Source organism: Anthonomus grandis, chromosome 5 (assembly GCF_022605725.1).
Source record: "Anthonomus grandis grandis chromosome 5, icAntGran1.3, whole genome shotgun sequence".
NCBI classification, from domain to species: domain Eukaryota; kingdom Metazoa; phylum Arthropoda; class Insecta; order Coleoptera; family Curculionidae; genus Anthonomus; species Anthonomus grandis.
In genome coordinates, this window is record NC_065550.1 from 31,881,293 (window position 1) to 31,909,251 (window position 27,959).

Sequence of the window (27,959 nt, forward strand, 5' to 3'; positions counted from 1 at the left end):
TATATGGACTTTTTTCCAAGCTATTATATGATATTCAATAAAGTTTCTTTAGTGAGTAAATTCATTTCTTGCCTCGTTGGTCATGAAGCAGTTGTTCCAGACAAATTAAAATTTATTTAAATATGGGATACGATCTGTGCGTGCACATTTAATGAATCGTGGAGTAATTTAAAATGATTCAGTATAAGCAATTTAATATTTATGTTAACGTTACATTTTTTAAATTCTATTTAAAAAAGCAATTTATATTGTTTATAGTTAACCAATATTAATTTTGCCTTTTATTTTATTATAGCCTTTAATAATAATAATAATAATAAAAATAATAATAATAAGCTTTATTTCCAACAGGTTACAAATACCCAGTTACAGGGAAATAAATTAAATATACAAATGTATAAGTACAAATGCATGAACTATAAAAGAATTGCTATATAAAAAAAAATAGTGAGTCTGAGAAAATAATAAAAAATCAACACTAATTTAGGATAAAAATTAAGAATTAACCAAAATCAGAAGAGCAGAAAAAAACATGTCGTGTTCTTTGGTAGCATATTATACAATGTGTTAGAGGTTCGATTTCCGATACTCTAACCACGTATTTACGTCTAATTTTATCGACAAAAAACCATATAAATGGGGAACCCACTCTTCACCCCTGTGAATGGGAACCATATCAAATTTTTATGAATTTCTCGAATTTTTACGAGTTTGGTATAAGAATTTAAAAAAAAATTATAATAACTGATAAAATGCTTAAAGTTTTACATTTTTCATTAAAATCAAAGTTTTTCTTGTATTATTTTGAGTAATTTCTTAGTAAAATTGTTTTAAAAGCTGGTAACTTTAATCACCTTTAAAATAAGACCACTTTTATGCATCTGGAGGGTCTAAAAGTGGTAGAAAAATGGGTTTCAGTTTACTCAGAAAAATTCGACAAATAAATGGCAATAAAAGCAATTACAATTTATATGGTTTTTTTATCGATAAAATTGGACGCACAACATCTGGGTAAAGTAGCGGAAATCGAACCTCTAATACACTGATTATTTTAGGTATTACATAAAACAGGATTTTCTGACTTTAAGAAAGTACTAATGGATTTTAAATGACAGCCACTTTATTAGAGTTATGTGCACTTAAATTTACGATGAAAGACTTTTTTGACATATTTCTTATTATTGATTAAGATATATTTCGTTAATCAGATTTTTCCAGGCTTTCCTTGGGACCTCATAGAGGAAATAAATCAGACAGTTTGATTATTTTTTATTTTACCAGTTTTTGTTCTTTTTCCCTCCATCAAATTTTTTTGTCAATGTTGGTTTGACCAGGAACCTACATTTTGAAAAAAAATCCCACTTTCAAGAAATGTTGTTAATAAATCTCTATTATTCCAGGTAGTTGAATACTAATGGAAAAACCTACAAGTGCCTGTAAGAACCACATACTTTATCTCCAACTGCCTGGAAAAAAATGTAGGCAAACATTTTTTGCGGGTTTTTTTATTTTTCCAGTCAGTCTTTTTTTAAATTAACCAGTTATTAATAATATCTTATTTTTCCAGACAGTTGAATTTATTTGGACACCTTTCTTCCACAATATATGCCAGCCTAAAGCCTTCATCAACTAAAATTTACTTTTCTTGAGTCTGGTGTAGCTCCGTGTGAAAAATCTTAACTCCAAATTTTTCCAAGCGTTCAGATATAAATGAGGCAGTTAGATTATCTTTTATGTTTCCAGTTGAATTTTTTTTTCTCTTTCCGCCACTCACAATTTTTTTTCAGTGCTGATTTTCTCCAGAAAAAAAAATGGTTTTTTCAGGCACCTGAATTTAAAAAAAAAACCACTTCCAAGAAATTTGATTAATAATTTCCTATTATTCCACGCAGTTGAAAAATAAAGAAAAAAGACTGCAAGTACCTGTAAGAACCGAATTCTTCATCTCCAACTGCCTGGAAGAAAAAAAGGGTTTTCCTATTTTGTAATTGCAAGATTTTTTTATTCCAATATACCTTTTAGGCAACTACATTCTGAACAATTTCCTATTAATTTTTCCAGGTCGTTTTTACCATTAACTCAACTTTTTTTTCTTTGGTCTTGTAAGAAAAAATCTTAAAAACGGTAAAAGATCATTTTTGGTTTATTCCTGGCCGCACTGTGCATTTATAGAGATTTTCTTCCATGTAGAAAAGACGCAGTTGTGATTTCTTTCAGATACTAAAAATTTAATTACTGGAATTTTCCAGGCACTTGTTCATTTCTGGCTTATGCCAGGTAGCTGAAGACAATTTTGTGTTTATTCCAGGCGAGGTGCAGTTGGAACTTCGTCCAGATACTTTTAATGTAATTTCTAAATTTTTCCCTGGTAGGTAAAGACCATTTCAGATTTATTCCAAGCAGCACTTTCAATCAGTGAAACTTTTTATACAGACACTTTTTTCCAAGCATATGAAGTAATTTTGATTCTTTTAACATCATTTTTCAATTATGTTTGTTTTTTTTTTGCTAAAAGAAATGCCATGAATGATGGATCGGAAAGAGGTATTTTGAGGTTAGTTTTTTGTTATTAGAGACTTAAGCAGCAGTCGATAAGACACTTAAATGTGAGAGTTGAGGACAAATAACTTATAAAATAAATAAACCCATAGAACAAAATTTGCAAAAAATTTTAATATAAATCATTTGTATTGCAGAAAAAAGACTACTAGTAATATTTTTCTCATGGTGTTAATTCTGTTTTTCCAAATATTAAAAAATATGATTTTCCAGACAATATATTTAAAGAAGAAAAATCTAGCAGTTTCATTAGCAGGCTACATATAGAAAAATTTGCTGTTAATTTTTACTATTTTTTCATGCAGTCTTTTCTATTACCTCATTTCTTAAATTTTTGTTTTTCCATGTTTAAAAACTGAAGATTTTTTTGAGGTAGTTAATTCTATTTTTCCACTACTTCTACCTTTCTTAGGCATTTTAGATACAATTTGCTCCTCCAAACAACTACGTTTAAAAAACTGAATTTTTCAAAAAAAATAGTAATTTTTTATTATTTCAGGCAGTTGACAATTAAAGAAAAAAGTCTGCAAGTACCTGTAAAAACCAAATTCCTCATCTCCAACTGCCTGGACAGAAAAAGGGTTTTTTCTATTTTGTAGCTGCAGATTTTTCCTATACAGTGTATATTTCAAACAACTGCATTCAGAAAAAGTTCCCTGAATGAAAATTTTCCAAAAATTAATCTTTATAAGCTTTAAAAAAAAATCTTTTACAAGCATGGAATTGGCGCATATTATAAAACAAATCACGTGTTAGATATGCTCTATAAAGGTTGCTTGATACTATAATAAAACAGTTTTGAGAACATTTATAAATGTCTAATCAAAATTTATGAATCTGTTTTATAACAGCTGTGTTACTGGGATAAGATGAAGCATTTATAGGTTCTTTTTGGAGCCGTTATAAAAACGTTTCATAAATATTTTGTAAAGCTTGCACCTTTAGCACTTTTTCTACGAGTGTCTAACTAATTAAATGAGAAAAAAAGGTTTTTGTCCTCACAAAATTAATTTTTGCTATTTTCCAGGTACTATATTTAAAAAACAAACATTTAGCCATTGAGTTACTTAAGTTTTTGTCATTTTCTAGCTAATTTAATAATCAATTTAATCTTTTCATATATATTCACGTATTTCTGGCACAGTTTACTTTTCCAGGCAATAATGTTTTGAAATAGTTATTTAGGTAACAAGTGCGTAAAAATTAGTAAAATTAAAATAAATTTTATGTGGATGATAATTTTGACAAATTATAAAATAAATATATATCAAAAAAAGTCAAATTACTTTTTTAGGTGCAAGGGCGTAAGAAATGAAACTTAACAATTTCTTATTATTCCGGGCAGTTGAAGGCTAAAAAAAAGACTGATTAGAATCTTTACTTTTATGTTAATATTGTTATATATTTTTTGTAATCAGGATTCTATATAAAAGTTATGATTTATGACTATTAATTTAGTTTAATTAGATTTAATTAATAAAATTCTACTAAATTTTTAAATCTTTTTGACTTACTACATGCAATATTAATCACCGTTTTATATGAAAAAAAGTGATTTAATAAATTCTTAGTTAATTGTTTATTTGTCTAATTAAAGAAATAGTTCAAAATACAATATGCTAAAAAATCTTAATTTCCTGTTAATGATTATTTTTATTCAAGACACAAGAATTGATAAAAAGTATCCCTCGTATCCATTTTAGTTATGCCTATTTTATGTTAATGTTTACCTTATTATATATTCTTTGTTATCAAGATTGTAAATAATTGTTCAACTGCCTGGAAGAAAAAAGTGTTTTTCTATTTTGTAACTGCAGGTTTTTCCTATTCCAGGCAGTCTTTTCCACTAACTCAAACTTCTTCTTTTCAGAGAGAGATTTTTCTTAGGTGTTAATTCGATTTTTCCATATATTAAAACATATGATTTTGTCCAGACACTACATTTAAAAAACAAAAATCTACCAATTGAATTAATACCTATTTTTCCAGTATTTTTTATGTTCTAGGTAATTGAAATATTTTGTCCAGGAATAATTAGGCAATTTAGACACATTTTTTTCTCTTCCAGGCAACTTTTGAGTTAGTTTTCTAGTCAATTTAATTAGTAATTTCCTATTATTCCAGGCATTTGAAGACAGAAAAAAAGAGTACGAGTGCCTGTAAGAACCAAATTCTTTATCTGTAACTGCCTGGAAGAACTCAAGTGTTTGCCTGTTTAGTAACTATAGGTTTTTCCTATTCTAGTGTACTTTTCAAACAAATAAATTCAGAAATAAATCCCTGTTCATCTTTCCTTTTTTTGCAGGCAGTCTTTTGCATTAAATCACATTTTTTTCCTTTGGTTTTTTAACAAAACATCTTAAAAACTCGAGATTTTTTCCACGGGTATTTATTCTATTTTTCCATACATTAAAAAATATTATTTTGTTCAGGCACTACATTTAAAAAAGAAAAATTTAGGAATTTCATTAATAATTTGTTAATATTCCAGGCAAGTGAAGATTCTCAAAAAATGTTTAATAACGATTCTACCCTTACAGTCTTTGCAAAAATGACTATAACGGCCTGTAAGTACCAAAATCTTTATCTCCTGGTATAAATGCCTGGAAAGTTTCTAGATACTTCGACTACCTGCAAGAAATTAAAAAAATCCTTCTTTAATGAGCCGACGTTATCCAACCCTGGATTGTAATCACTTTTTTAGCCTTAATAATAACGTTTCCATATTTAACGCACTCATTTCTATATTTATCCTTTACATGCGTCACATAATGACGACATTACAGGAAGAAAACTTTCCTAGAAGATCCATACTGGAATACAGAAGAATATCGTGATTTTCCTAGGCTAGGCAAAACTTTCCACATTAACATGACTCACGCCGGCCTATTTTCTTTTGGCCTAGATTCCTCCCCAAAATCGATAATTAATTAATTAGCATTAAAACTACTTAGTTTAATTAGAATTTTTTGTTTTCAGGTGTGGCAATATTTAACAAAAAACACAGAAGATCCCCGTCGCATTATAACCTGCGGTACGGGCGGGAAAACTCACCCCCGGACTCCCCTATAAAGGAGTCATCCGGAATCGCGATTTCCACGGTAGAAATCGATTGTAAAGACGAACAAGAGGTATAAATTCTTGAATTTTTTTATAGTGAATAAAATTACCTACAATTTGTGGTCAAAAAAAGTTCTTTAGATGAAATATATCTTGAGATAAAAATGCCTACCTACTAGGTTCTTGGCAAGTTATAATAAGCCATTAACCAAAAAAAAATGATTGATTCCAGGTTGATCCAGTGTTCCACAAAGAATTCCTGACCTGGCGTAAAGATCCAGTTTTAAGTAAAACCAACACGTTTATCCAGAGGATCTATCGCGAAGACATCACCATGTGCCTGGAGTTTAGCAACAAAGACTTAATGGAGAAACTGTTGATATCCGTGGAGGACGGTTCTGTTCTTGTCGAGGCTGTGGGGGATAAAACTAAGGCGATATTTCCCAAGTACGTTATCTGTTTTTCCCCCATTCTGTATATATTTGTATTTTTTGTAATTTTAAATTTTCTAGGACTTGTGCTCTCTTGCAAGTGCCACGCCTATGTTTTTATCGTATGAGGGTCGGCGAGGACGACACCTGGTATACTATATCGCAAATATGTAGGAATAGGGTGAGAAGTTTTGTTTTGCGTAGTTTTTTTTGAATTATTTTAATTTAATTTTTTTTTCAGATAATTGCTGTCTGTGATTTTTTAAATTATTTGAAGTATATTCAGCGGGGGTTGGTTAAGAGTTCTGGTGAGTATTTAAAGGATAACGGAAAGGAGACTGGATAAATTTATAAAAAAATCTTTCGTTGGTTTTTTTTCCATTAAATGCGTTTTTTTATTACCAGAATTGATAATCTTTAATAAAGTATCACGAAATTTTGCTTTTTTTTCCAGAAATTAAAGCGTAAAGGAGAATAATTTAATATTAGTTGTTTTTTGTTTACCATATATACAATAGGTTTATTATGCAATCGATTTAAATTATCATAACATCAATTGTTTTGTTTTACACAACCATCTATTTATAAAATTAATTTCTATTGTTTATGTATGTAGTAATTTGTTACTAAATAAAGATTGTTATAATTTTTTTTCCTCATTAAAAAATAAAAATATTATTTTGGAAATTTCCACTTTCTTTTTGAATTTTATCTTTCTCGAAACCACTAAAAATTGGCGAATTTATTAAAAAAAATTATTTTCTCCTTAAAATCTACGTTCTTATTTTTTTAAATTTCTTTATTATTTTTTACAATTAAATTTTCTTTTTAATTCATACATACATTTAATCATATAATTTTTAGAGTTTCCTTTTGTTTTTTTTTACTTTATGATAATTTTTTTTTTCTTACCAGGATTTGAAAATTTAAATAATAATAATAATAATAATCTTTATTTAGCATAAATACCTACATACAAAAACAAAAAATTTCCCCAAAAATTAATAAAAATAAAAATACTTATAATATTAATAATAATGTTGGTATGGTAAACGTAATTTATAAATAAATAAAAACTATTTTAAATTTCTTATTTTTTTTTAAACTGTTTTCCTCACTATTTTTAAATGTAAACTTTTGCTGATTTTTTTTTAAATTTGTAATTAATTTTGTTTTAATTTTTTAGTAGATTCGTAAAAAAAAACATTTATAATATTTAATAAAATATCTCGAAATTTCGCTTTTCTTCAAAGAATTTATTTTATTTCTTTTAATAATTTAAAAATATTTTTTTTTCAATTAAAGGATGTTAAAGATTTAAAAATTAAAAAAACTAAAAAAAGGACCGGGTTGTTGGGCGTAGAATCAACATTGTTGATCTAGTTTGCCCATAATAACACCTATAATTTAACTCATGTTAAAAATAATTCTACGCTCCTATTATAAATGTATTTTAATTATAACTAAAGAAACCTAGACTTAGTGTCCTGAGGATGATAGTGGAGTAAATTCTGGGGTCTAGGGTGTCATTTTTTTTTTGGAAGTACAACCTGGTGAAACATGTTGGGTTTCATTAAGTATGTTACATGGCATATGAAATCGTGTTTTACGACATTTTCCGGTGGTCGAGATGTTTTTTATCCGGAAAAAATTCAAAAAAATTGATTTTATGAAATCCACATTTTTTTGTGTTTCCATCGCTCTATCTCTGAAAGTACTTGAGCTATCAAGTACATTTTTTTTTAGATTAAAGCTATAACAACAGCGCTTTAAACAACATCTCACGTTTATTCAAATTTGTTTTTTTTTAATTGTTAAATAATAGGAAACTAAAACTTGTTATTTTCAGAAGCATAATTTTGAGCAATCGACAAAAAAGTTTTTTTATGAAAATTGTGTATACATGCTGCGTATGAAATGAAGACAATAGTTAATAAAAGTTTTTGAAAAAAACATTTTTCATATATCTTTGATAGTATTGAGTCAGTGAATTTTTTTTTATGGGCAAAATTGGATTTGCGCGCTTAGCGCGGCTGTCATGTCGAGTCCGCTGCAACGATTGGGTATCGAAGTGACTGTTTGTAATAATAAGTACGTACTGATGTGTTTCATTTTAAATATTTAGTTGGCTTTGTATATGTATAATATACCCATATATATACATACATAGGTACCGATCTATATATTATAATAAATAAGTGGTTTATCATTTTTAAAGTAAATTAAAAATGATAATTTACTGCTAAATAAATAAATGGATTAATTGCCTCACACATAGGTACATACCTACTTACATGTATTATTGAAGTAAAAATGAGTATAAACAAGTTTTGCTGAAATAAAACTCTTATTTGGATAAATAAATATAGCTAAATATAATGGTTATGTTGTGGTTGTTTAATAAACGCTACACTAATAATATTCTAATTCGTTGTTATCATCCGCATCCATCTCGATATTTTCAAGAACGTTACTACAAAAACGGCATTTGCACTCGATACAACATTTTAAACCCTCTTTGATGCAAGTACATTTTTTATTGTTAAAGTTTTTATCAGAACAATAAATATTTAATGATTTTCGAACAAAATCTGGAATTGGCTTATCATCCGAAAAAACTGGAGTCCATACATCTTCAGTTAAATTCCATCCTGACGCGTTTGTATTTTATACTTGGCATTGGGATATCACTGCTATACCATATTCGAAGTTGATACATACACCTGCAGGAAATTTATGCATATTAAATTATAATATATATTATTATTTCTTAAACATTTGTTTACCTTAAAAAATGCTGATAAAAAAGCACCTTCAGTTGGAGGAAGTTACGATGATGGTTTATTTGTTAATGTCGCTAGCTTAACCCTTAGATCGATTAATTTCTGGACATCTTTATCTTTATTTCTATATAATAGAAGGACTAGCTTTGTTACAATCTTTAATGCCTCTTCATTAGATAGCAATGGCAAATCAGACAATTTTTGAAGAATGATAATATTTTTTTTACTACAAAAAAAACAGGTATAAATATGTACCGTGAAAAAATCCTATAAATAACTAAAATAATTTATAGGTGCATAATATTACCTGTTTGAACGGCAACCAAGTTTTTCTTTTTTTTTTAGTTCACTACTGTTGCAAATAAGGCACATTTTCCTAACATCAAAACCATCGGACCTAAAACGCTTAGCGGAATAATTCGAAGGACCGGCACCACTTTCTAACTTCCTATTATTACTATTATCAATATTTTGAAAACTCGTGTAAGATTTACGACAGTCTATATGATATTTTACTGTTAGTGTGCCATTTTTTTTGCCAGAATTTCTTTTCCAATATTATCTTGCCTTTTTTCTGCACTTGATATTAAAGACAGCAAACCTTGTATTCTTGGGTTTTGTATCATAGATTTGTCACTATTATACACAGTTTTCTTATTCATTGTCTTGGGCAAAAGTAAATAATAACATAAACATGAAACAACTCAGTCTAGTAGAAATAAAAATTTGTTTACCTTAAAAAATGCTGATAAAAAGCACCTTCAGTTGGAGGAAGTTCCGATGATGGTTTATTTGTTAATGTCGCTAGCTTAACCCTTAGATCGATTAATTTCTGGACATCTTTATCTTTATTTCTATATAATAGAAGGACTAGCTTTGTTACAATCTTTAATGCCTCTTCATTAGATAGCAATGGCAAATCAGACAATTTTTGAAGAATGATTATATTTTTTTTACTACAAAAAAAAGAGGTATAAATATGTACCGTGAAAAAATCCTATAAATAACTAAAATAACTTATAGGTGCGTAATATTACCTGTTTGAACGGCAACCAAGTTTTTCTTTTTTTTTTAGTTCCACTACTGTTGCAAATAAGGCACATTTTCCTAACATCAAAACCATTGGACCTAAAACGCTTAGCGGAATAGTTCGAAGGACTGGCACCACTTTCTAACTCCCTATTATTACTATTATCAATATTTTGAAAACTCGTGTAAGATTTACGACAGTCTATATGATATTTTACTGTTAGTGTGCCATTTTTTTTGCCAGAATTTCTTTTCCAATATTATCTTGCCTTTTTTTTGCACTTGATATTAAAGACAGCAAACCTTGTATTCTTGGGTTTTGTATCATAGATTTGTCACTATTATACACAGTTTTCTTATTCATTGTCTTGGGCAAAAGTAAATAATAACACAAACATGAAACAACTCAGTCTAGTAGAAATGACTTCCGATTAATACTGCAGGTGCGTACGAATAATACAATAATACTGCAATACTATTTATAGCCCGCCGCCGCCGCCAAAAACACAACTCTGGCCTATAAAAAAAAATTTGCTGACTCAATACTATCAAAGATATTTGAAACATTTTTTTTTTTAACTTTTATAAACTATTGGCTTCATTTCATACGCTGCATGTATACACAAATTTTCATAAATAAACTTTTTTGTCGATTGCTGAAAATTATGCTTCTGAAAATAACAAGTTTCAGTTTCTTATTATTTAACAAATTAAAAAAAAAACAAAATTGGGTAAACGTGAAATGTTTTTTGAGGCGCTGTTAATTTAATTACAAAATTACAGTTAATTAATAAAAAAAATTAGCTTGATAGCACAAGTACTTTTAGAGATAGGGCGGTGGAGACGTAAAAAAACACGTTTTCTTAAAAAACGGTCATTCAGTCGTAAAAAAAGGTTTCATACGCACAATTACATTATTAATGGATTCCACCAAGTCTCCTTTGGTTGTACGCCGGTTTTTTTTTTCTCGAGAACTAAGCGACTTTTCTCACCAAATTTACTCTACTATGACTTAATATAAGTCGAAAAGTCGACATTTAGGTAAACAGGTTTCTGTTTTATTTCTGACCCCACCCAACAACCCTCCGCAATATTGAAGATACTGGGTTACAACACGAAACTGAAAATAAAAAAAGGAATTTAAAAAAATTATTTTGTATTCACTTGATTCAAAATAAATTACTATTTTGTCTTTTTTACTATTCTGTAAATTGATTCCCTTAACTTTGTTTAAAATTAAAATACTTCTAATTAAATAGCATTCTGAATACCACTTAAATGCTAATTAATTTTTCTATATTTTTACTATTTTTCCTTTTTTCTTCAAATATATTAAAGAAAAATTAATTTCATATATGAAAACAAAGAAATTTTAAATTACAAAAAAAAAATTAAAATATTTATCATTCATCAGGTTACATTAACAAAAAATCTTCCAAGTCGAAATTTTGTTTTAAAATTGTGTACCGTTCCTGCGTCACGGTGACTATATAATGTTACGTGAGAGTAAAAATGCGTGGCCTGGTGAACTAGAAATACAGTAGTGGAAAAAAGTAAAGCAACATTTGAAAATACTTTATTTTTCAAGCAGTGAATGTAAACCAGAAGTAAAATTAATTCCAGTAATTTATTATTACACAAGCAATTTAGTATTAAGAAAAAAAACATGTTTCCTTGTCCTTGATATTTTTGTATTAAAAAATTATTTTTTAGGTGGAAAACAGTTAAGCAACATTTTTTAATATTCGTTTTTATTTTATTTCTAATAAATAAAAAAAAACATAAGTTAATATTTTGTAAAGTAACCCTTATTCTTAATTACATCTTCACAATGTTTTGGCATAGATCTTATTAGCTTAGAAATAATCCTTGGATCCATATTCACCCATGCTTCCTTCAATGCTTCAAACAATTCTTGCTGATTTTCCTCTGATTTTGGAATCTAAGATGTCCCACAGATTCTCAATTGGATTGAGATCAGGGGATTGTGAAGGCCATTCCATTACATTAATGTTTTCCTTTCTGGACCAAGCTTTTACGAACCGAGAAGAATGCTTGGGACCGTTATCCTGTTGAAATAAATGTCTTAAAGGCATAGTATCATCAGCATATGGAATCATTTGGCTCTCTAATATGTCCTTATATTGAAACCGGTCCATTATACCTTCTATTTTATACAGGGGGCCCATACCATAGCCCGAAAAGCATCCCAAAACCATTACTACTCCACCACCATGTTGCACTGTTGGACAGGTATACTTGGGGTTGAGTTTCATTGACAGGGCATCTAACATACACAAATCCATCACTTTTGAACAAACAAAACTTGGATTCATCGCTCCAGGAACGTCTATTTTTTTTGACAGCAGCGGTTTTTTTAGCAGGTCTTCTGTCAAATAACTTGGCCTCTAATAGTCTATTTCTCACCATCCTCGAAGTCACGTTTACTCCAAGCTCTTCGGATATGCGGTGCTTTATCTTATTGGATCTCAGAAAAGGCTCATTTTTAGCAATTTTGATAATTTGTTTATCGGTATATGGAGTGGTTTTTCTACGTCTCCCTGACTTTTTCTTAACAGATAAATCGCTATTTATATGAAACTGCTTAATTATACGGGACACGATAGATCTATGTAACCTAAATTCTTTGCAATAGCAATCTGCTTTTGACCACTTTTGTATAAATCAACAATTCTATTTTTAATATCGACAGATAAAATGTTTACCGCGAGGCATCTTAAGCAGCCAAATACCATCAACTTATCAGTTTAAACTAACACTAAGTAAAATATTTTGCATGATTTGAGAAATATTTCAAAAATGTTGCTTTACTTTTTTCCACTCTGAAGTATTCTTTTTTGTGTCCCTTGGTAAAACGAGATAAGAATTAACAGTTTTTATTGGCAAACTATTTATAAGTACCATATGTTTTTATCTACAGAAATTTTATGCTAAAAGTCATCATCTAATATTTTATTTTAGCAACTTATTAAATGTTGCTCTACATTTTCCACTACTGTAGTTATAAAAAAATATTTTCATAATTTTTTCTCTAACTTCAAGAAAAATTAACTTCATATATAAGAGCGAAAAAAAAACAAAATTAATAAAGAAATTTAAATTTTCATTTAAGCTTACATTAAAAAAAATCTTTCATGTCGAAATCTCCTTTTAAAATCGTGTACCGTTCCTGCGCCACGGTAACTATATAATCTTACGGCAGAGTTAAAATGCTCGGCCTGGTGAACTAAAAATAATCATTAAAAAAATATTTTACAGAAATTTTAATAATTTTTTTTTTCATTTTTTAGCTCACGACGTTTATTGGCAAATCATCAAACTCCGCAAGAACATGTCACTTGCTCGACTAGGATTAGAACTTACCAGTTAATATTTCTAACTTAAGGCGCTTGGCTTTTAATAGAAAATGCACCACCCCTGTATATACCATGTACGGGGCGTCCCAAAAATCCATCGTTTATTTAAATACAGAATTTTGCTATTTTCTGGGACACTCTTTATTCGTTTTTTAAGCTTTTGTTAACTATTGTGCCAAAATATAAAAATTAGCTACAATATTTTGTTAAAATAAATTATGTAAAAATTAATGCCAAAGATATTACGTAGTAAAAAAAAACGATATTTTTTAAATATTTTATGTGTATGAGTTGTATATATTTGATATTTTATTGCATAATATTTTAGTTTATATTTTTTTTATATAAAACTGTTATTGTTATATTAATCTCAGTTATGTAAAGAAGCGAACTATTAGTATATAATTTAGCCGATAAGGTTAATAAAGGTCATTACTATGATGAAATTTCGTATAAAAATCATGGAAAATATTATATTTATTTATAATTGAATAAATAAACTAATATAAAAAAAGTCCGTATTTGGGCAATTAGGAATTGAGAAACAATAAACGCTTGAATAGGAAATGTGTTATTTTTTCCCCCCATTTTATTTGAAAGTACAATTTTGGCGCCCAACAGTGGGGCAAAATTTAATTAATATCAATTTATCTTAATCGTTTTTATATATTATTTTAATTGAGTTTTACGTACCGGGTTTCCTTTTGTAACTTTCTAAACTGATATACGTACTTAATACACTATTTGAAATCCCAGAAGACCTGAAACATTCCTGGGATGTCACAAGACAACCTTGACTCAAAAATATCCCCAATAATCTTTTAGAGTACGTTCAGATCTCAATAGAATTTACATATAACTTAATTGATAACATTAGTTGGGCGCCACATTATAATTAACTCAAAAAATAACCATAACAATCACTTCGTAAAACACAAAAGTGATAACGTGCGATTTATGAGCTTATTAAGCTTATTACATTACAAATATAAATAATGGAAGGCGTAATAAATAAAAATTGTATAACAGGCATATAAGATAAGTGCATTATCTTATTGTTATTGCTCAGGCATAAGTGCCTACATATACCCTGACCCAGTTAGTTAAAATAAACCCGTTATATAAATACATTTGGGAAATATGCGCAACTCTCGCATTATATAAAGTGAAATAATTTTAATACATAATGAAACTGATTATATTAACTTTATTTGTACTGGTATGTAGCGTGGAATGTTACAATATTTTGGTGATATTTGGGCACCCGGGTAAGAGCCATTATGACGTATTTAAGCCATTGTTTCAAGAGTTGGGTAACAGAGGTCATCGACTTACCATCGTAAGCCACGTGAGAACTAAAGGTATGTCAAATATTCTTTTAATATTAAATAGTTGTTTAAAAAATATTTTTTTTAGATGATATAAAGAATGTAAGAGACGTTTTGCTGTCAGACAAGCCCTATGTTAACATTTTGAATGTGACCGACTTCGTAGGAGATCGTATTCAAAAATACAAAGAGGTCGACTTTATTTCGTATTTTGCCCAAATAACTTGCGATTCCTCGCTGAAAAGTGAGGAGTTGCATGAGTTTTTGAAGGAGGATTTACGGTTTGATGTTGTACTGACGGAGGTGTTTAATTCGAATTGTTTTTATGGGTTGATTACCAAATATAAGGCACCTTTTATTGGTGAGTAAAGGCTTAAGGATGCCCGGCAAGTTTGAATGTTATTGGTGTATTTTTGGGAATGTTTTAGTGAATTATTCGCTTAAGGATTTTTAGTTCTGAATTTTTACTTGCTTAACAATTAGTTTTTAATATTTATCTTATTTTTTGGATTGGGCATTTGTTGCACAATAAACTAGAAAATTATTAGAAGTGAAACGTATTTTTTTCATTTAAAGAAAATTTATTAAAAAAGACCAAATATAGGAGTCTTATTAATTTTGAGTATTTCAAGTTCATTTCTGCTTCATGATTATTTAAAAATTTAACTTAAATTTGTTGAAATATTTATTATAATTTTTCACATTTAAATTTAGGCATTTTTTACAAGGCTTTACAAGGAAAAAATTGAAAGGCATATTTTTTGGCCTGTTTAAAAAGGTGAAATTTAAATAAAAAATCGAATAATCATTTATTTTAATTTAAATAAACCCTGTTAATTTTTTGAAAATTGTACTTAAATATTCATATATAAAATAAGTTAGTAAGACAAATTTCATGAGCATAAAAAAAAATAAATTAAAAAATGAAACAAATTTAAAAATGTGGTAAAAATTTCAAATTTAAAGATTTTTAATTAAATTTTTAAAACTATTTTTTTTATTTGGTTCATGTATTTCTTTTACATAATTTGCGATATACGTTTAAAAACAAACAACAAAAAAATAAAAATATAAGAACTATGAACATTTAAATGAATTAAAACAATAGATATATATATATTGACAAAAACTAAATCAAAATTAAGAAAATGGTTAAAAAATGGAAAATTTTTAATGATTATTATTTTTTTTTTCTTGGTTCTTATACTTCTTTTACATAATTTAAAATATACAATTTATATTTATAAATAGATAATTTTTTTCGAATTTTAATTGAAGCGAATTTAAGCCCTGAATGAATTAAAAATGAAATTTAAAAATACGAAAAGAAAATGATGTATTTATAAAAATTTAAGAAAATGACAAAATGATTTAAATAATTTAATTATTTGTTTCATTTCTTTAAAAAAATATTTTATTTAAACAATTTTATTTTAAACATGCGTTTTTGGAAATAAGTGAAACAGAAAAATATTAAAAAAAATAAATATTAAGGCCATGAATTTCAAAGAAAGTGCTTAAAAAGTTAAATTTAAAAATATTTTTTTATTTTGTGCTTATATATTTTTTTAAATATACCATTTTATTTAAAGAGAGATGTTTTTTAAAAATATATTAAAACAAACAATAATTACATTTTTAGGCTTGGAATGAATTAAAATAAATCATTTCAAAAATTTTGAAGGAAACAAACCAATTTAATATATTTTAAAAAATTAAAAATAGAACAAAATCTTTTATGGTACAGATTTATAAAAAAAAATCAAAATTTTGAAAAGAACGTAATATTAAAAAAAAAATTATACAAGTTGTTAAAAAATATACTTTTTTTAATTAAGTCCCTAAAAATATTTTTTTTAAATAAGTTTAAATATACAATATGGCATTTTTTTAACTAAATAAACATATTTTAAACAAAAAAAATAATTTTTTTTAATGTTATAAATACACCACGAGAATTTATGGAAGTTTCATAAACTGTACTGTAATTATGCCATTTATGTTCTTTGTGTATTTGTAAATACGTGTGAATATTCACACTTAATTTATGTTTACTAAATTGGGGCTTGTAAAATTTTCACTTATTTAAATATATGGTCTATAATAACTCAATTATAGGCACTATTGGCTAATAATAAGGCATTAAGTCATATACTTAATGATTTTTGACCAATAAAATCGTCATATACTTTTTACCAATAAAATCAAATTTAAATAGTGACTATTATACAGGGTGTCCCGAAATTACATTGCAATATTTTACCAGCCGCATCTTTGTCTAAAAATAAGACAAAAAGTCCCTATACAGTATGGTTCAAAAGTGCATCGTTTTTAAGTTACAGGGTGTTTGAGATGGTTTTTTGTTAATATATCCGGAACGCCTAGTTGTAATCTTTTGAAATTTTCAACATTTACTACTGGTTTTATTAAAAACTGATATTGCAACCATTTTTGCCAAAATACAGGGTCGTGTAAAATAAGTGATCGGTAAAGTTTAAATTGTTAAAACTTTTTTTCTAGCAACTCCGTGATAATTTTGGTATTAGAATTGAAAAGAACAAACATTTTTACATAAAAAAGGTGCTCTTGTCTAATTTCGATAGGAGCTTCCGTTTTCGAAAAAATTAGATGTAAATGTTTTGCAAAGAGAACGCGTAAGTTATTTTGGTAACAGTTAATAAAATTAAAAAGCATCTTAAAAATCCGTTGGGGATAAACATGACCTAAGACTGTCACAAATACTTTATTTAAGATCAAAAATTGTTTTTCGAGTTCAATTGTTTTTTTTTAATGTAATTGAATAGGTAAAAAAAAGGAACAATTAATTTATTACGTAAAAAAAAAACATAAAAACACCAAACAAAAAAGCACAAATTACAACACATGTTCAAAGTGCTTTCCATTTTGCTGAAGACACAATCTTGCCCTACGCGTTATTGCGCGAGTAGCCCTTAAAACAAAAAATGGATTTCTCTTTATTTCACTAACAGCCCAATTAATCCTTTGCATCAGTTGTTCACGGATATTTATCTCCACGACATATACCAACTCATTTAAATGTTCCCATTAATAATAATCTAACGAAGTTAGATCTGGAGATCGAGGAGGCTAATTTATAGGACCACCTCGACCAATCCAACATTCAGGAAAATGGTTATTTATTCACTCACGCACATTGCGACTAAAATGAGCACAAGACGGAGCCTTGTTGAAAAATAATTTTTTTTTGGCGTAAGATAAGAGGAACTTCTTCCAGAAGCTCCACAAGATTATTTCCCAGCATATGAAGATAATTCTCCGAAGTTAGCCAATTGGGTATTTCTATCGGGCCAATAAGTTGGTCCCCGATTAATCCCGCCCACAAATTTACCGAAAACCTTCTTTGAAAATCACTACGCTTATGGCTCTTGGATTTTGATCTGCCCAAAAATGCATATTATGCATGTTAAATGAACCATTTCGTGTGAAAGTGGCTTCGTCCGTCCATAAAATGGAAGGAATTAAGTTTGGATTATTAATTACCCACTAACAAAATTGGATCCTCAACGGAAAATCGTCTGGCTCTAAATCTTGGACCCGCTGGTAATGAAACGGATGTAACCCTTGGGATCTTACTATAGAGCGAGGGATATGTGTGGCTCTTGACACATTTCTTATACTTGCCCCCGGATTTTCTTCAAAAACATTTAAAACATTTTCTAAATTATAATCTTCCTGTGGTCTGCCTTGTCCACGAGCTCTTTGAAAACTTCCGTTATTGCATAAATTTCGGTGAGTGTTTATAAAAACTTGATGATCTGGAACATGTCTTAGGGGAAATCTTCGGCGATACTCACGGACAGCCGCTAAAGAACTGCCATTACACAAACCATAAACAAAATGCATGTCAGCTAACTCTTGATTTGTAAATCTGTCCATAATTTTTGAAAAATGAATCACAAAAAAAAACTAATTTACTTTGCCAAAGCAAATTTAAAAAATGTGAAATGTCAACAAAACGTTAAACAAAATTTAACAAATAAACTAATTGTCAACAAACACTGCCAACTATTATTTTACAAGATGTTATTTATAGTTACTTTTTGAAATACCAATTCATGATTTATTAATAATTGATTTTTTCGAAAACGGAAGCTCCTATTGAAATTAGACAAGAGCACCTTTTTTATGTAAAAATGTTTGTTCTTTTCAATTCTAATACCAAAATTATCACGGAGTTGCTAGAAAAAAAGTTTAAACAATTTAAACTTTACCGACCACTTATTTTACACGACCCTGTACACATTTTGGCAAAAATGGTTGCAATATCAGTTTTTAATAAAACCAATAGTAAATGTTGAAAATTTCAAAAGATTACAACTAGGCGTTCCGGATATATTAACAAAAAACCATCTTTAACATGATTCATAAAACACCCTGTAACTTAAAAACGATGCACTTTTGAACCATACTGTATATGGACTTTTTGTCTTATTTTTAGACAAAGATGCGGCTGGTAAAATATTGCCATGTAATTTCGGGACACCCTGTATAGTAAATATTTATCTAATTATTGGTCATATTTACCATTTAAAAAGTGCCCAAATTGGCTCAAATTAATGCCATGGCCATAAATATAGCCATGAATATGATTAATTCTTAGATATAAAAGCAATTAAACCATAAACTGGCTATTTTAGCACTGAAATCGGGTGGCAAATTACTAACCATATTTAATTAATGGTCAAATTTTAGCCATTCATTTTCAAATATGATATTTTTTTGACCAAAATTTACAAAAAATATACAGATTATTTTAAGCCACAGCAGTGATATTTTAGCCATAAAAATATATGTAATATTTTAGGATATACGTACGTACGAGTAAAAATTATGGCTAAAATATGCACGAATTTTCAGACTTACCTAAATAAAATAGTGGCCAAAAAATGGATGGTTCAATAAATATTATAGCCATATTTTTTTTCTATATACCATTTTATTAAAAGAAAAGAAGTTTTTTAGGAAATTAATGGAACAGAAGAAAATTTGATTAAATTGGTGGAAAGTACTTGAAAAAATATAATTTAAAATATTTCATTTTTAAACGAGAAAAGCAAATTTAAAGTAGAAAATAGTAACATATTTTCATCAGTAAGAATACCATAAATTAAAAACTAAATTTAAAAATTTTGAACATAAGAAAAGAAATTTATAAATTTAATACTTAATTTTTTAAGTTAGAAATTAAATAAATTAATAAAATGTTATTTATGAATAAACATTTAAACCCGCTAAATCAAATGGTTAAATTTCAAAATTTTGAAAAAAAACAATTACAAAAAAATTAAAAAAAATTTTAAGATAATAAAATGAAACAAATATATTTTGAAAATTAATCCATTCACATACATACATACAATAAATTAAATTAATATATATTAAGTAATATAAAATAAAACTAAGATTATTTTTTTGTTATAATTGTTCTTTTTCTTTTCGTTAAATTGCTCGTTTTTTAGTAAGTCATTTTGAATATTGACAAATTAATACATTTATGTTTCAAAAATCACAATTTTGTTTAGGCATTAATTAAATAAAAATATCACAAATAATAAAAATTTGAAACTAATAATCTGAAATATAATTTTTTTTGTTCGAAAATAATGTGAATAACTGAACTTCATTATTGGCAATATTCCTGAACATCTCCCATCAGAACAGCCATAACACACAAAATCTTCCCGCAATATTCTAAAAATCCTCAAATATTCCTTGAATATATTGACGTTATTAGAAACGAATTTAAATATTACAATTAAAACGTTACATTCCAGGTTTAAGTTCATGTGCCCTAATGGCATGGCACGCCCAATGGTTCGGATCCCCCGACAACCCTTCGTACATCCCTTCGATATACATGGCTTATCCACCCCCCATGTCATTTTTAGAGAGAGCCGAAAACACTTTGATGCATTTGGGTAAAACATTGAACCCTTATTGTTGAATAATGCCTAATTTCTATTGATCTTCAGTGAATAAATTATGGTACAAAGTATTCATGGAAGATCCAGGACGGGCACTATCGCTCAAATACACTGGATATGAGCCAGCCGATCCATATGAGGCGAGTCTTTTACTCTTAAACACTCATCACACCCTACATGGAGTAAGACCGTTTACTCCCAGTATTGTGGAGGTGGGAGGGATACATGTGTCCGGGAAGGTTCCAAAGAAACTACCTCAGGTAATAGAAATAAATAATAAAATCTTACTAACTAGCAAATAAAGTGAATTATTTCATAGGATATTGAATATTGGACCAACAACGCATCTGCAGGCCTCATCTACTTCAGCCTGGGATCCATGCTAAAAGGGCACACGATCCCCAAAGAACAACTTCAAATTTTCCTAAAAATATTCTCCAAACTGCCCCAGAGGGTTTTATGGAAATGGGAAGCTGACGTAATGGAAGGACGGCCCCAGAACGTCATGTTAACAAAATGGGCCCCGCAGTTTGATATTTTATGTAACAGTATTTATCAAACTAAAATTGGAATAACCTTAAAATCAGCATACTTCCAGGTCATCCAAACACGGTACTGTTTATAACCCATGGAGGGCTTTTGGGTACCACCGAGTCGGTCCACTGCGGGGTTCCTATGGTGGTGATGCCCCAGTTTGGGGATCAGACCCTAAACGGAGGCATGGTCGAGAAAAAGGGGGTTGGGGTGGTCTTGAAACTGAAAGAGGCCACCGAGGAGAGCTTTAAAGAAGCCGTTACGAAAGCGTTGAGTGCAAAGTATTTATATGAGAAAAAAATGATGCAAGAGTATTACAATTTTTGTCATGTTTTAGTACGAGGGCGAAAGCCAAAGAACTCTCTGGACTGTTCAAGGACCGTTTGGTTTCACCCTTAAACGCTTCGGTATATTGGGTGGAGCATTTGGCCAAATATAAGGGGGCAAATCATATGAGGTCAGAAGCGATCAAAATGCCCCTTTATCAGTATTTCTTATTAGATGTGATACTATTTTATACAGTAATTTTAATGACACTATTTTATATTATTTTTAAAATTTTCAAATGGTTGCTTTCGGTTTGCTTTGGTACGCAACAGAAAGTGAAAACCTCATAAAATAAAATTGTTCTATTTTTTATTAAGAAGTTTCCTTTCCTTCTTTATTGCCCTCCATGTCTGCCAATAAGAACACCTGTCAAGAAATACTGACGGGTGTCATTGCATGACCAAGCGATTAGATCCATTGTTGCTATTGATGATGCTATTTAGGTTAAGCATGAATTTAACCTAAAAATGATTTTTATTTTCCACGGACACAATCTGGCCACAATATAGTTCAAAAATCCCAATATTATTTTTTTTAATACCAGAACTTCTAAAGGCACTAGAAGAATAAACTAAAAGAAGTTGACTAATTTTTGGAAAAAACTTGTTATTTTAACGTGCCAACACTGGAACTATTTGATTATTTACCCTATCGTCTACTTATGAAGCGTATGTTATTTGTCGTTTTGACATTATGTTACTTGTCAAGAAACAGGATTGCCAATGCTTGAGACCCTCACTATTATTAATGCAGATCAATATACTTCTGTAATAAAGACTTAATTATTCTGGAATATTCATATTAATATAATGTGGCAACAGTGGATCCACTTAATCATCTGCCATTGTGTAACAGCCATTTGTCACTTGTCAAAAGACAATGTTGCCAAAACTTTTTTTGCGATAATAATAATGAATGTTGGCTATTAATGTCTATCGATGGATAACATAGAATAATATTCACAATTACCATTTTTTTGTTATTAAAATTAGTTTAGGTATAATTTATTGAAAAAAATCTTTGTGGGGAAATAAGTGGCAGCAATGGAATTACTTAATGATTTATCCCCTCGTGGTATCATACTTGTTAACAAGCCATGTTGCCATATAACTCCCCAATTTAATTTCTTATTTCATATTGATTAGTGTCGAGAAAAACTATAATTTCTTTATAAAATACTTTTAAATACAATAAAGCAATAATATACTCATTAGGTTATCTACTAGCTTATATAAGTGCACTTCATATGCTACCAAGTCACTTTTCATTGGTCAAAAGACAGTGTTGCCAAGTGATATTTCTAAAATCAATTAGAAAAATCATATTGCGTTTGGTTTAATATCTGATCCTCGAAGAAAATCATTTGACTGTCTTTAAAGTAAAATCTGACAGCAATGGAGTGACTAACTTCATACACCATTAAGGTACATATCATTTGCCATTACGTCACTTGTCAACAGACATTGTTGCCAATACTTAAGCATTTCTTAATGGTTTTATGTTCAAAATCTTTGAAGAATCAAGAGTGACAAGACATTTTTTAATAGAATCTGACAACTGTGAATTCGATTACCTGATATAAAGTGAATATTTTTGAACCGCATTGAAAGAAGTCAATATTTTTTTTCAGGGAGTTTTCATTGCTTAAAAGAGTTTAAATAATTCTTTTGAAATTTGACTGTCTGGAAGAAAATAGTCATTTTTCCAGATAATTGAAGCTAAACTCTACTTGTCTGGAAGAAGCCAATAATATTTTCCAAGCAATTTTCACTACTTGAAAGAACTAAAATCATAATAAAGCTTATTTTTTCAAACAATTTAAGACAACTGTGCCTCTAAAACTGGACTGGAAGAAAACAGTAATTTTTCCAGGAAGTTGAAGTTAAATTTTGGAACTTCTCGACTCCAATTGCCTTTGATTTTTCAGATTGAAAAAACTTTTAGTGTATTTGTAGTAATTAAATAAAATATGAGTCATTCGATTGAAAAATGCCATTAAGGTATGTGTCATTTGGTATTATGGTCAGTACTACTTTAGTTTGACCACTTGTTCTTGAATCTTACTAAATACTGTCTGGCAACAGTGGAGCCACTCAATTCCCTAAAAATAAATTATGTAACTTGGCAACAATGAAACCATTAGATTCTTTATCCAAGCGCCTACCTATAAAGCATATGTCATTTGTCATTACGTCGCTTATCATGAGACACTGTTGCCAATGCTTCAGGTTAATCAAAATTAACTATTACTGTAGACCGTTAAACATTTACGTATAATACGGAATCATATTTTTAATTCCTATTTTTTTTAAATATAAAAAACTTGCAACAATCTTCAAAACTTGATCGCTTGATCTGCCATGACAGCAAAAGCCATTTGTCAATAGTTAATGTTGTCAAAGCTTAAGGTTGACTGTAATTTTAATTGACTTTAAAGTTGAATGTTAATAAAAATTATCCAATTATATGACATTCTTAATTTCCACCGAACCATATGCTTAATTTCCATTTTTTCTTATAACAATGTAATTACTTGGAAAAATGATCGATTTCTGAAGAAGTCCTGCAAATACAATGTGGCAATAATGGAACCTCTCCATGGCTTATCCTCTCATCTATAAATGTCACTTGTCAATAGACATTGTTGCCAATAGTACATAATTTCTTAATGGTTGGTTGGCTTTATGTAGAATCTTTGAAGGAATAATTTACAAGACATTTGTTAATAAAATCGGGCAAATATGGAGTCATTCGTTTGCGATATGCCATGAAGTTACATGTCACTTGTTAACAAGCATTATTAAAATTATTGAAGTTTGACCAATTCTTATTGATTTTCTTGTTGATTGAATCTTACCAAATGTAGTCTGGCAACAGTGGAACCACTCATTTGTTTATCCTCTCGCTTGGCAGTAAAGTATAATTTTTCATTATATCACTGGTAGCACACAGTGTTGTCAATGCTTAAGGTTCATCAAAATGAACTATTACTGTAGGCCAATATACATTTACAGATATTACAGAACCATACGTTTAATTTCATTTTTTTTAAATATTAAAAGAAATTTTGGTCCAATTAGCAAATTTGTCCAAAAATACTTTTAAATTCAATGTGACATCAATGCTACTATTTGATTGCTTATCATTTGCCAATGTAGCAAAAGCCATTTGTCACTTGTCAATAGACAATGTCGCCAAAACTTAAGGTTTACCAATATTGATAAGATTTGTCCATTGATGTATAACCTAATATTTCCAATTTCCTCAGAGCTATATTCTTTTTATAATAAACTAGTTTAGGTACAATTATTTGGAAAATTTGCTTTTTCTTGGAAAAGTCTTGATAATACCATGTGGCAATAACGGAATCTCTTATTGGCTAATTTTCTCGCCTATAAATGTCACTTGTCATTATGTCACCTGTCAACAGACATTGTTGCCAATACTATAGATCTTCTTAATGGTTGGTTGGCTTTATGGAGAATCTTTGAAGAAAAAAATTGCCGTAACGTAAGACTTCTTCTTATTTTTATCTAAATCTTACTAAATACTGTCTGGCAACAGTGGGGCTACTAATTTTTTTTATTATTTCGCCTTCACAAGTATAATTTGACATTTATATATGTATGTCATATTTTTGATTTCCATTGTTTTATATTAAAACACTTTTGGGTCCAATTAGGTATTTTTGCAAAAATTCCTTTTACTCCAATGTACCATTTAACACTATTTGATCTGCCATTTGTAACCCATTACACAGATGCTGCCAGTCTGTTTTTAATTCTACCTAATGGCCATCTAGGGCCCTGGGAAAAGCAAACAAGCCCAAACAGATTACAAAGGGGTCTTTAGAGAACCGATATATTCCTATAATCTATCGACCGATAGAGAAATTGTTAGAGGTGTAGTTGCAGATCTTATGGAAAATGACATAATTCGAGACTCGTCCTCACCTTATGCAAGCCCTGTGTTGTTAGTAACAAAAAGGAAAATGGTGAGCCACGAATGTGTATTGACTATAAGGCCTTAAACCGTAAAACTCTTAAGGATAAATATTCTTTACCCAGGAAAGATGACCTTTTAGACTCACTTAAAGGGAGTTTTTATTTTACAACTCTGGATCTGGCATCTGGATATCATCAGATTCCTATAGATGAAGAGTCAGTTCCAAAGACCGCTTTCATAAATGTTTTTTTCTATAAATCAAGTTTTAGGATCTTTTAGGTTTGAAACGACAATGGCATATTTAGACGACGTATTAATTCCGTCATAACTGTATCAATACCAGATGGTTTTTGCAAGTTAAAGGATGTCCTCAGTATTTTTAGAGAAGCTGGTCTAACGCTTAGACTAAATAAATGCCATCTTCTTCAGGAAAATGTTGAGTATTTAGGGCATGAAGTATCTCGTTTAGGTATTCGTCCTGGCGCAGACAAAATAAAAGCTTTTGTAGCTGAGTTTCCAATACCCAAAAATGTCCACGATGTTAGGAGATTTCTAGGTTTAGCTAGCTATTTCAGGAAGTTTATTAAAGTATTTGCTTCAATTGCCAGACCAATTTCTAGTCTTACTAAGAAAAACTCAGTGTTTACGTGGGACGTCGTACATCAATCTGCGTTTAAAGATTTGAAAAGGCGCCTTGTAGAGAGACCCATTTTAGCTATTTATAATAGAGAAGCAGAAACCGAAGTTCAATGTGATGCTAGTAAGATTGGTTTGGGAGCGATATTGTTTCAACAGCAACAAGATAGTAGCTTAAAACCTATTCAATACTTTAGTCGCGCTACAACGCAGGATGAACAGAAATATCATTCCTACTCTGTAAAAAATAATAGGGTGGTAAAAAGAATAAACAGCGCGGTAAATTTCTTGAGTGTTAAATTTAACACTATGAAGTATACTATGTAGTATTTTTTAACACTTAAAGAAGACTTTAAAGTGGTTAAATTGACTTTACTTACTTATTTATTTTGCGTGTTATATTAACACTATGAAAATACTTCGCGCCGTGCTAAAATATTTTTATATTTTTATTTGGTAAAAAAAAATGCGTCCAGTGTAAATATACCCTTAAAACTGGTTAAATTAACACTAAACGTGTGCGTGATTCACTGCTACAAGTCGTGAAATTACCCACCCTGTGTCTCTACTTTCTTGACGCTTCGACCTGAATCTGACCTGTCTGATCTCGTCCTCGCGTCGTTAATTTAATTTAGTGTTTAGTTTGGATTTTTGTTTGAGTTATAAAGGTAAGCGTGCTCATCTTAGCTTAAAAATAACATTTTTTGCAGCGAATTTTTGGAATTAAGCGACAGAGATTTATGTATAAGCCATACGTGCCATAAGCCATAAGTGTTTTTTTCATCTGTATAAGATCTACTCTTGTTATAAGGTTAAATTTGATCTCCAATTATTATTTTTTAAGGTTTTATATTTCAAAATATGGGTTCCTATATATTTTTGTTGCAGAATATATATTTTTTATGTTTTTTATATCATTCTTTAATAGATAATGCCAAAGAAATTGATTGCTATGCCTTTTATTTGTATTTGTCCTAAAAAAAAATTTGTTCCTTTCTTAGAACAACTTTTTTGATTTAATCGTTTGGAATACGAAGTTTTGCGTTTTTTTTTTAGTTTTTTTTTTATTTTTATCAAATATATACAGAGTAACCGAAATAGTTGCAATATGTAATAATTGAGGTGATAAATTCTAAAAGGAACCAGGCGCCAAATAATTACTTTTTAACTTGTTAATTAGTATTTGTTCAAATGAATAGTTTAAAACTCTTCCTTAATAATCTTTAATATATGTACCAAAGATTATTTAGAAATAGTTTCAAGCTTTTATTTAAACAAATAAATACTTTAAATATTTTTTTGTAAATTAAAAATTGTGCTTGGTTCTTTTTCGGCTAACACACTCCAATTATAAAGAAAATACACAAAAAAAATTACTTTTAACGCTTAAATTCAATACTTACGAAATAAAGGAAAATATATTTTATTTAAAGTATAAATTACCACCTAAATAGATTCTTTATTACACTAATAAAAATAATTTTAACCCTAGGTTAGTTAAATTTACCATTTTTTATAACTCAATTAACCATAAATTAAGTGTACTTTTTTATTTTATTTCAATATATTTAACCCGAAATAAATATTTTAAGCACCTGTGTAAATTTAATTTAAACCAAAATGGGTGATTAAATTTTACTTTTATTTAAATACATTTGACACTCAAAATATACTTTTAACAATACGGAAGGGGTTTTTTAAATTTTATTTTCGTTCGTTTATTAACACGCTAAATTGGGTAAAATAAATGTTTTTTTTTTAAATAAAAACAACCACTTTTCACCACTTTTTGCCAGTGGTTATTTTAACACGCACTAGTGTGGACCTATATAGACCAGTTTTGCGTGTTAAAATTAATACTCGATTTTTTACAGTGTATGAGTTGGAAACGTTGGCATTAGTTGAGGCATTAAAAAAGTTTAGAATATACCTTTCAGGTAATACATTTAAAGTTGCTGCGGACTGTAATTCACTACGTCACACA

General features: G+C 29.0%; 2 protein-coding genes and 1 long non-coding RNA gene across 7 annotated transcripts in view; 2 read left to right on the forward strand and 1 right to left on the reverse strand.

Annotated features, from left to right (window-relative positions):
• LOC126735959 (guanine nucleotide exchange factor for Rab-3A-like) overlaps positions 1-13,691 on the forward strand; it is a 46,389-nt gene extending 32,698 nt beyond the window's left edge. For all 3 annotated transcript variants that reach the window (XM_050440082.1, XM_050440084.1, XM_050440083.1), the window contains exons 6-10: positions 5,539-5,690; positions 5,852-6,066; positions 6,132-6,231; positions 6,292-6,358; positions 13,174-13,691. In XM_050440082.1, coding sequence (XP_050296039.1) covers positions 5,539-5,690; positions 5,852-6,066; positions 6,132-6,231; positions 6,292-6,358; positions 13,174-13,253 — 614 coding nt within the window. In that variant the 3' untranslated portion in view covers positions 13,254-13,691. The remainder of the gene's footprint in view (positions 1-5,538; positions 5,691-5,851; positions 6,067-6,131; positions 6,232-6,291; positions 6,359-13,173) is intronic.
• On the reverse strand, positions 7,154-14,245 carry LOC126735960 (uncharacterized). 3 transcript variants are annotated; one of them, XR_007660566.1, is made up of 7 exons: positions 13,933-14,245; positions 13,001-13,109; positions 9,871-10,982; positions 9,568-9,789; positions 9,141-9,498; positions 8,837-9,059; positions 7,154-8,773 (listed from the first exon to the last, which is right to left on the reverse strand). It is a non-coding gene; the product is annotated as an uncharacterized LOC126735960 (long non-coding RNA). The 3 variants fall into 3 exon arrangements; XR_007660567.1 differs by having other exon boundaries at positions 7,159-8,773; positions 9,141-9,789; positions 9,871-10,379; positions 10,770-10,982; positions 13,933-14,243; XR_007660565.1 differs by having other exon boundaries at positions 7,155-8,773; positions 9,141-9,789.
• Positions 14,246-14,308: 63 nt separating this feature from the next.
• On the forward strand, positions 14,309-21,706 carry LOC126735957 (UDP-glycosyltransferase UGT5-like). The gene is made up of 7 exons (XM_050440081.1): positions 14,309-14,600; positions 14,656-14,928; positions 20,384-20,527; positions 20,582-20,793; positions 20,853-21,075; positions 21,132-21,348; positions 21,405-21,706. The coding sequence occupies exons 1-7, from the start codon at positions 14,426-14,428 to the stop codon at positions 21,682-21,684; spliced, it is 1,524 nt and encodes a 507-aa protein (XP_050296038.1). The 5' UTR covers positions 14,309-14,425; the 3' UTR covers positions 21,685-21,706.
• The last annotated feature ends 6,253 nt before the right edge of the window (positions 21,707-27,959 follow it).

Excerpts from the sequence above, each read along its gene's own strand:
- LOC126735957 (XM_050440081.1), top strand. The coding sequence starts at position 14,426 with ATGAAACTGATTATATTAACTTTATTTGTACTGGTATGTAGCGTGGAA. Across the intron at positions 21,076-21,131 it reads CCCGCAGTTTGATATTTTAT|GTCATCCAAACACGGTACTG; the intron begins GTAACAGTATTT and ends GCATACTTCCAG. Across the intron at positions 21,349-21,404 it reads ACGAAAGCGTTGAGTGCAAA|TACGAGGGCGAAAGCCAAAG; the intron begins GTATTTATATGA and ends GTCATGTTTTAG.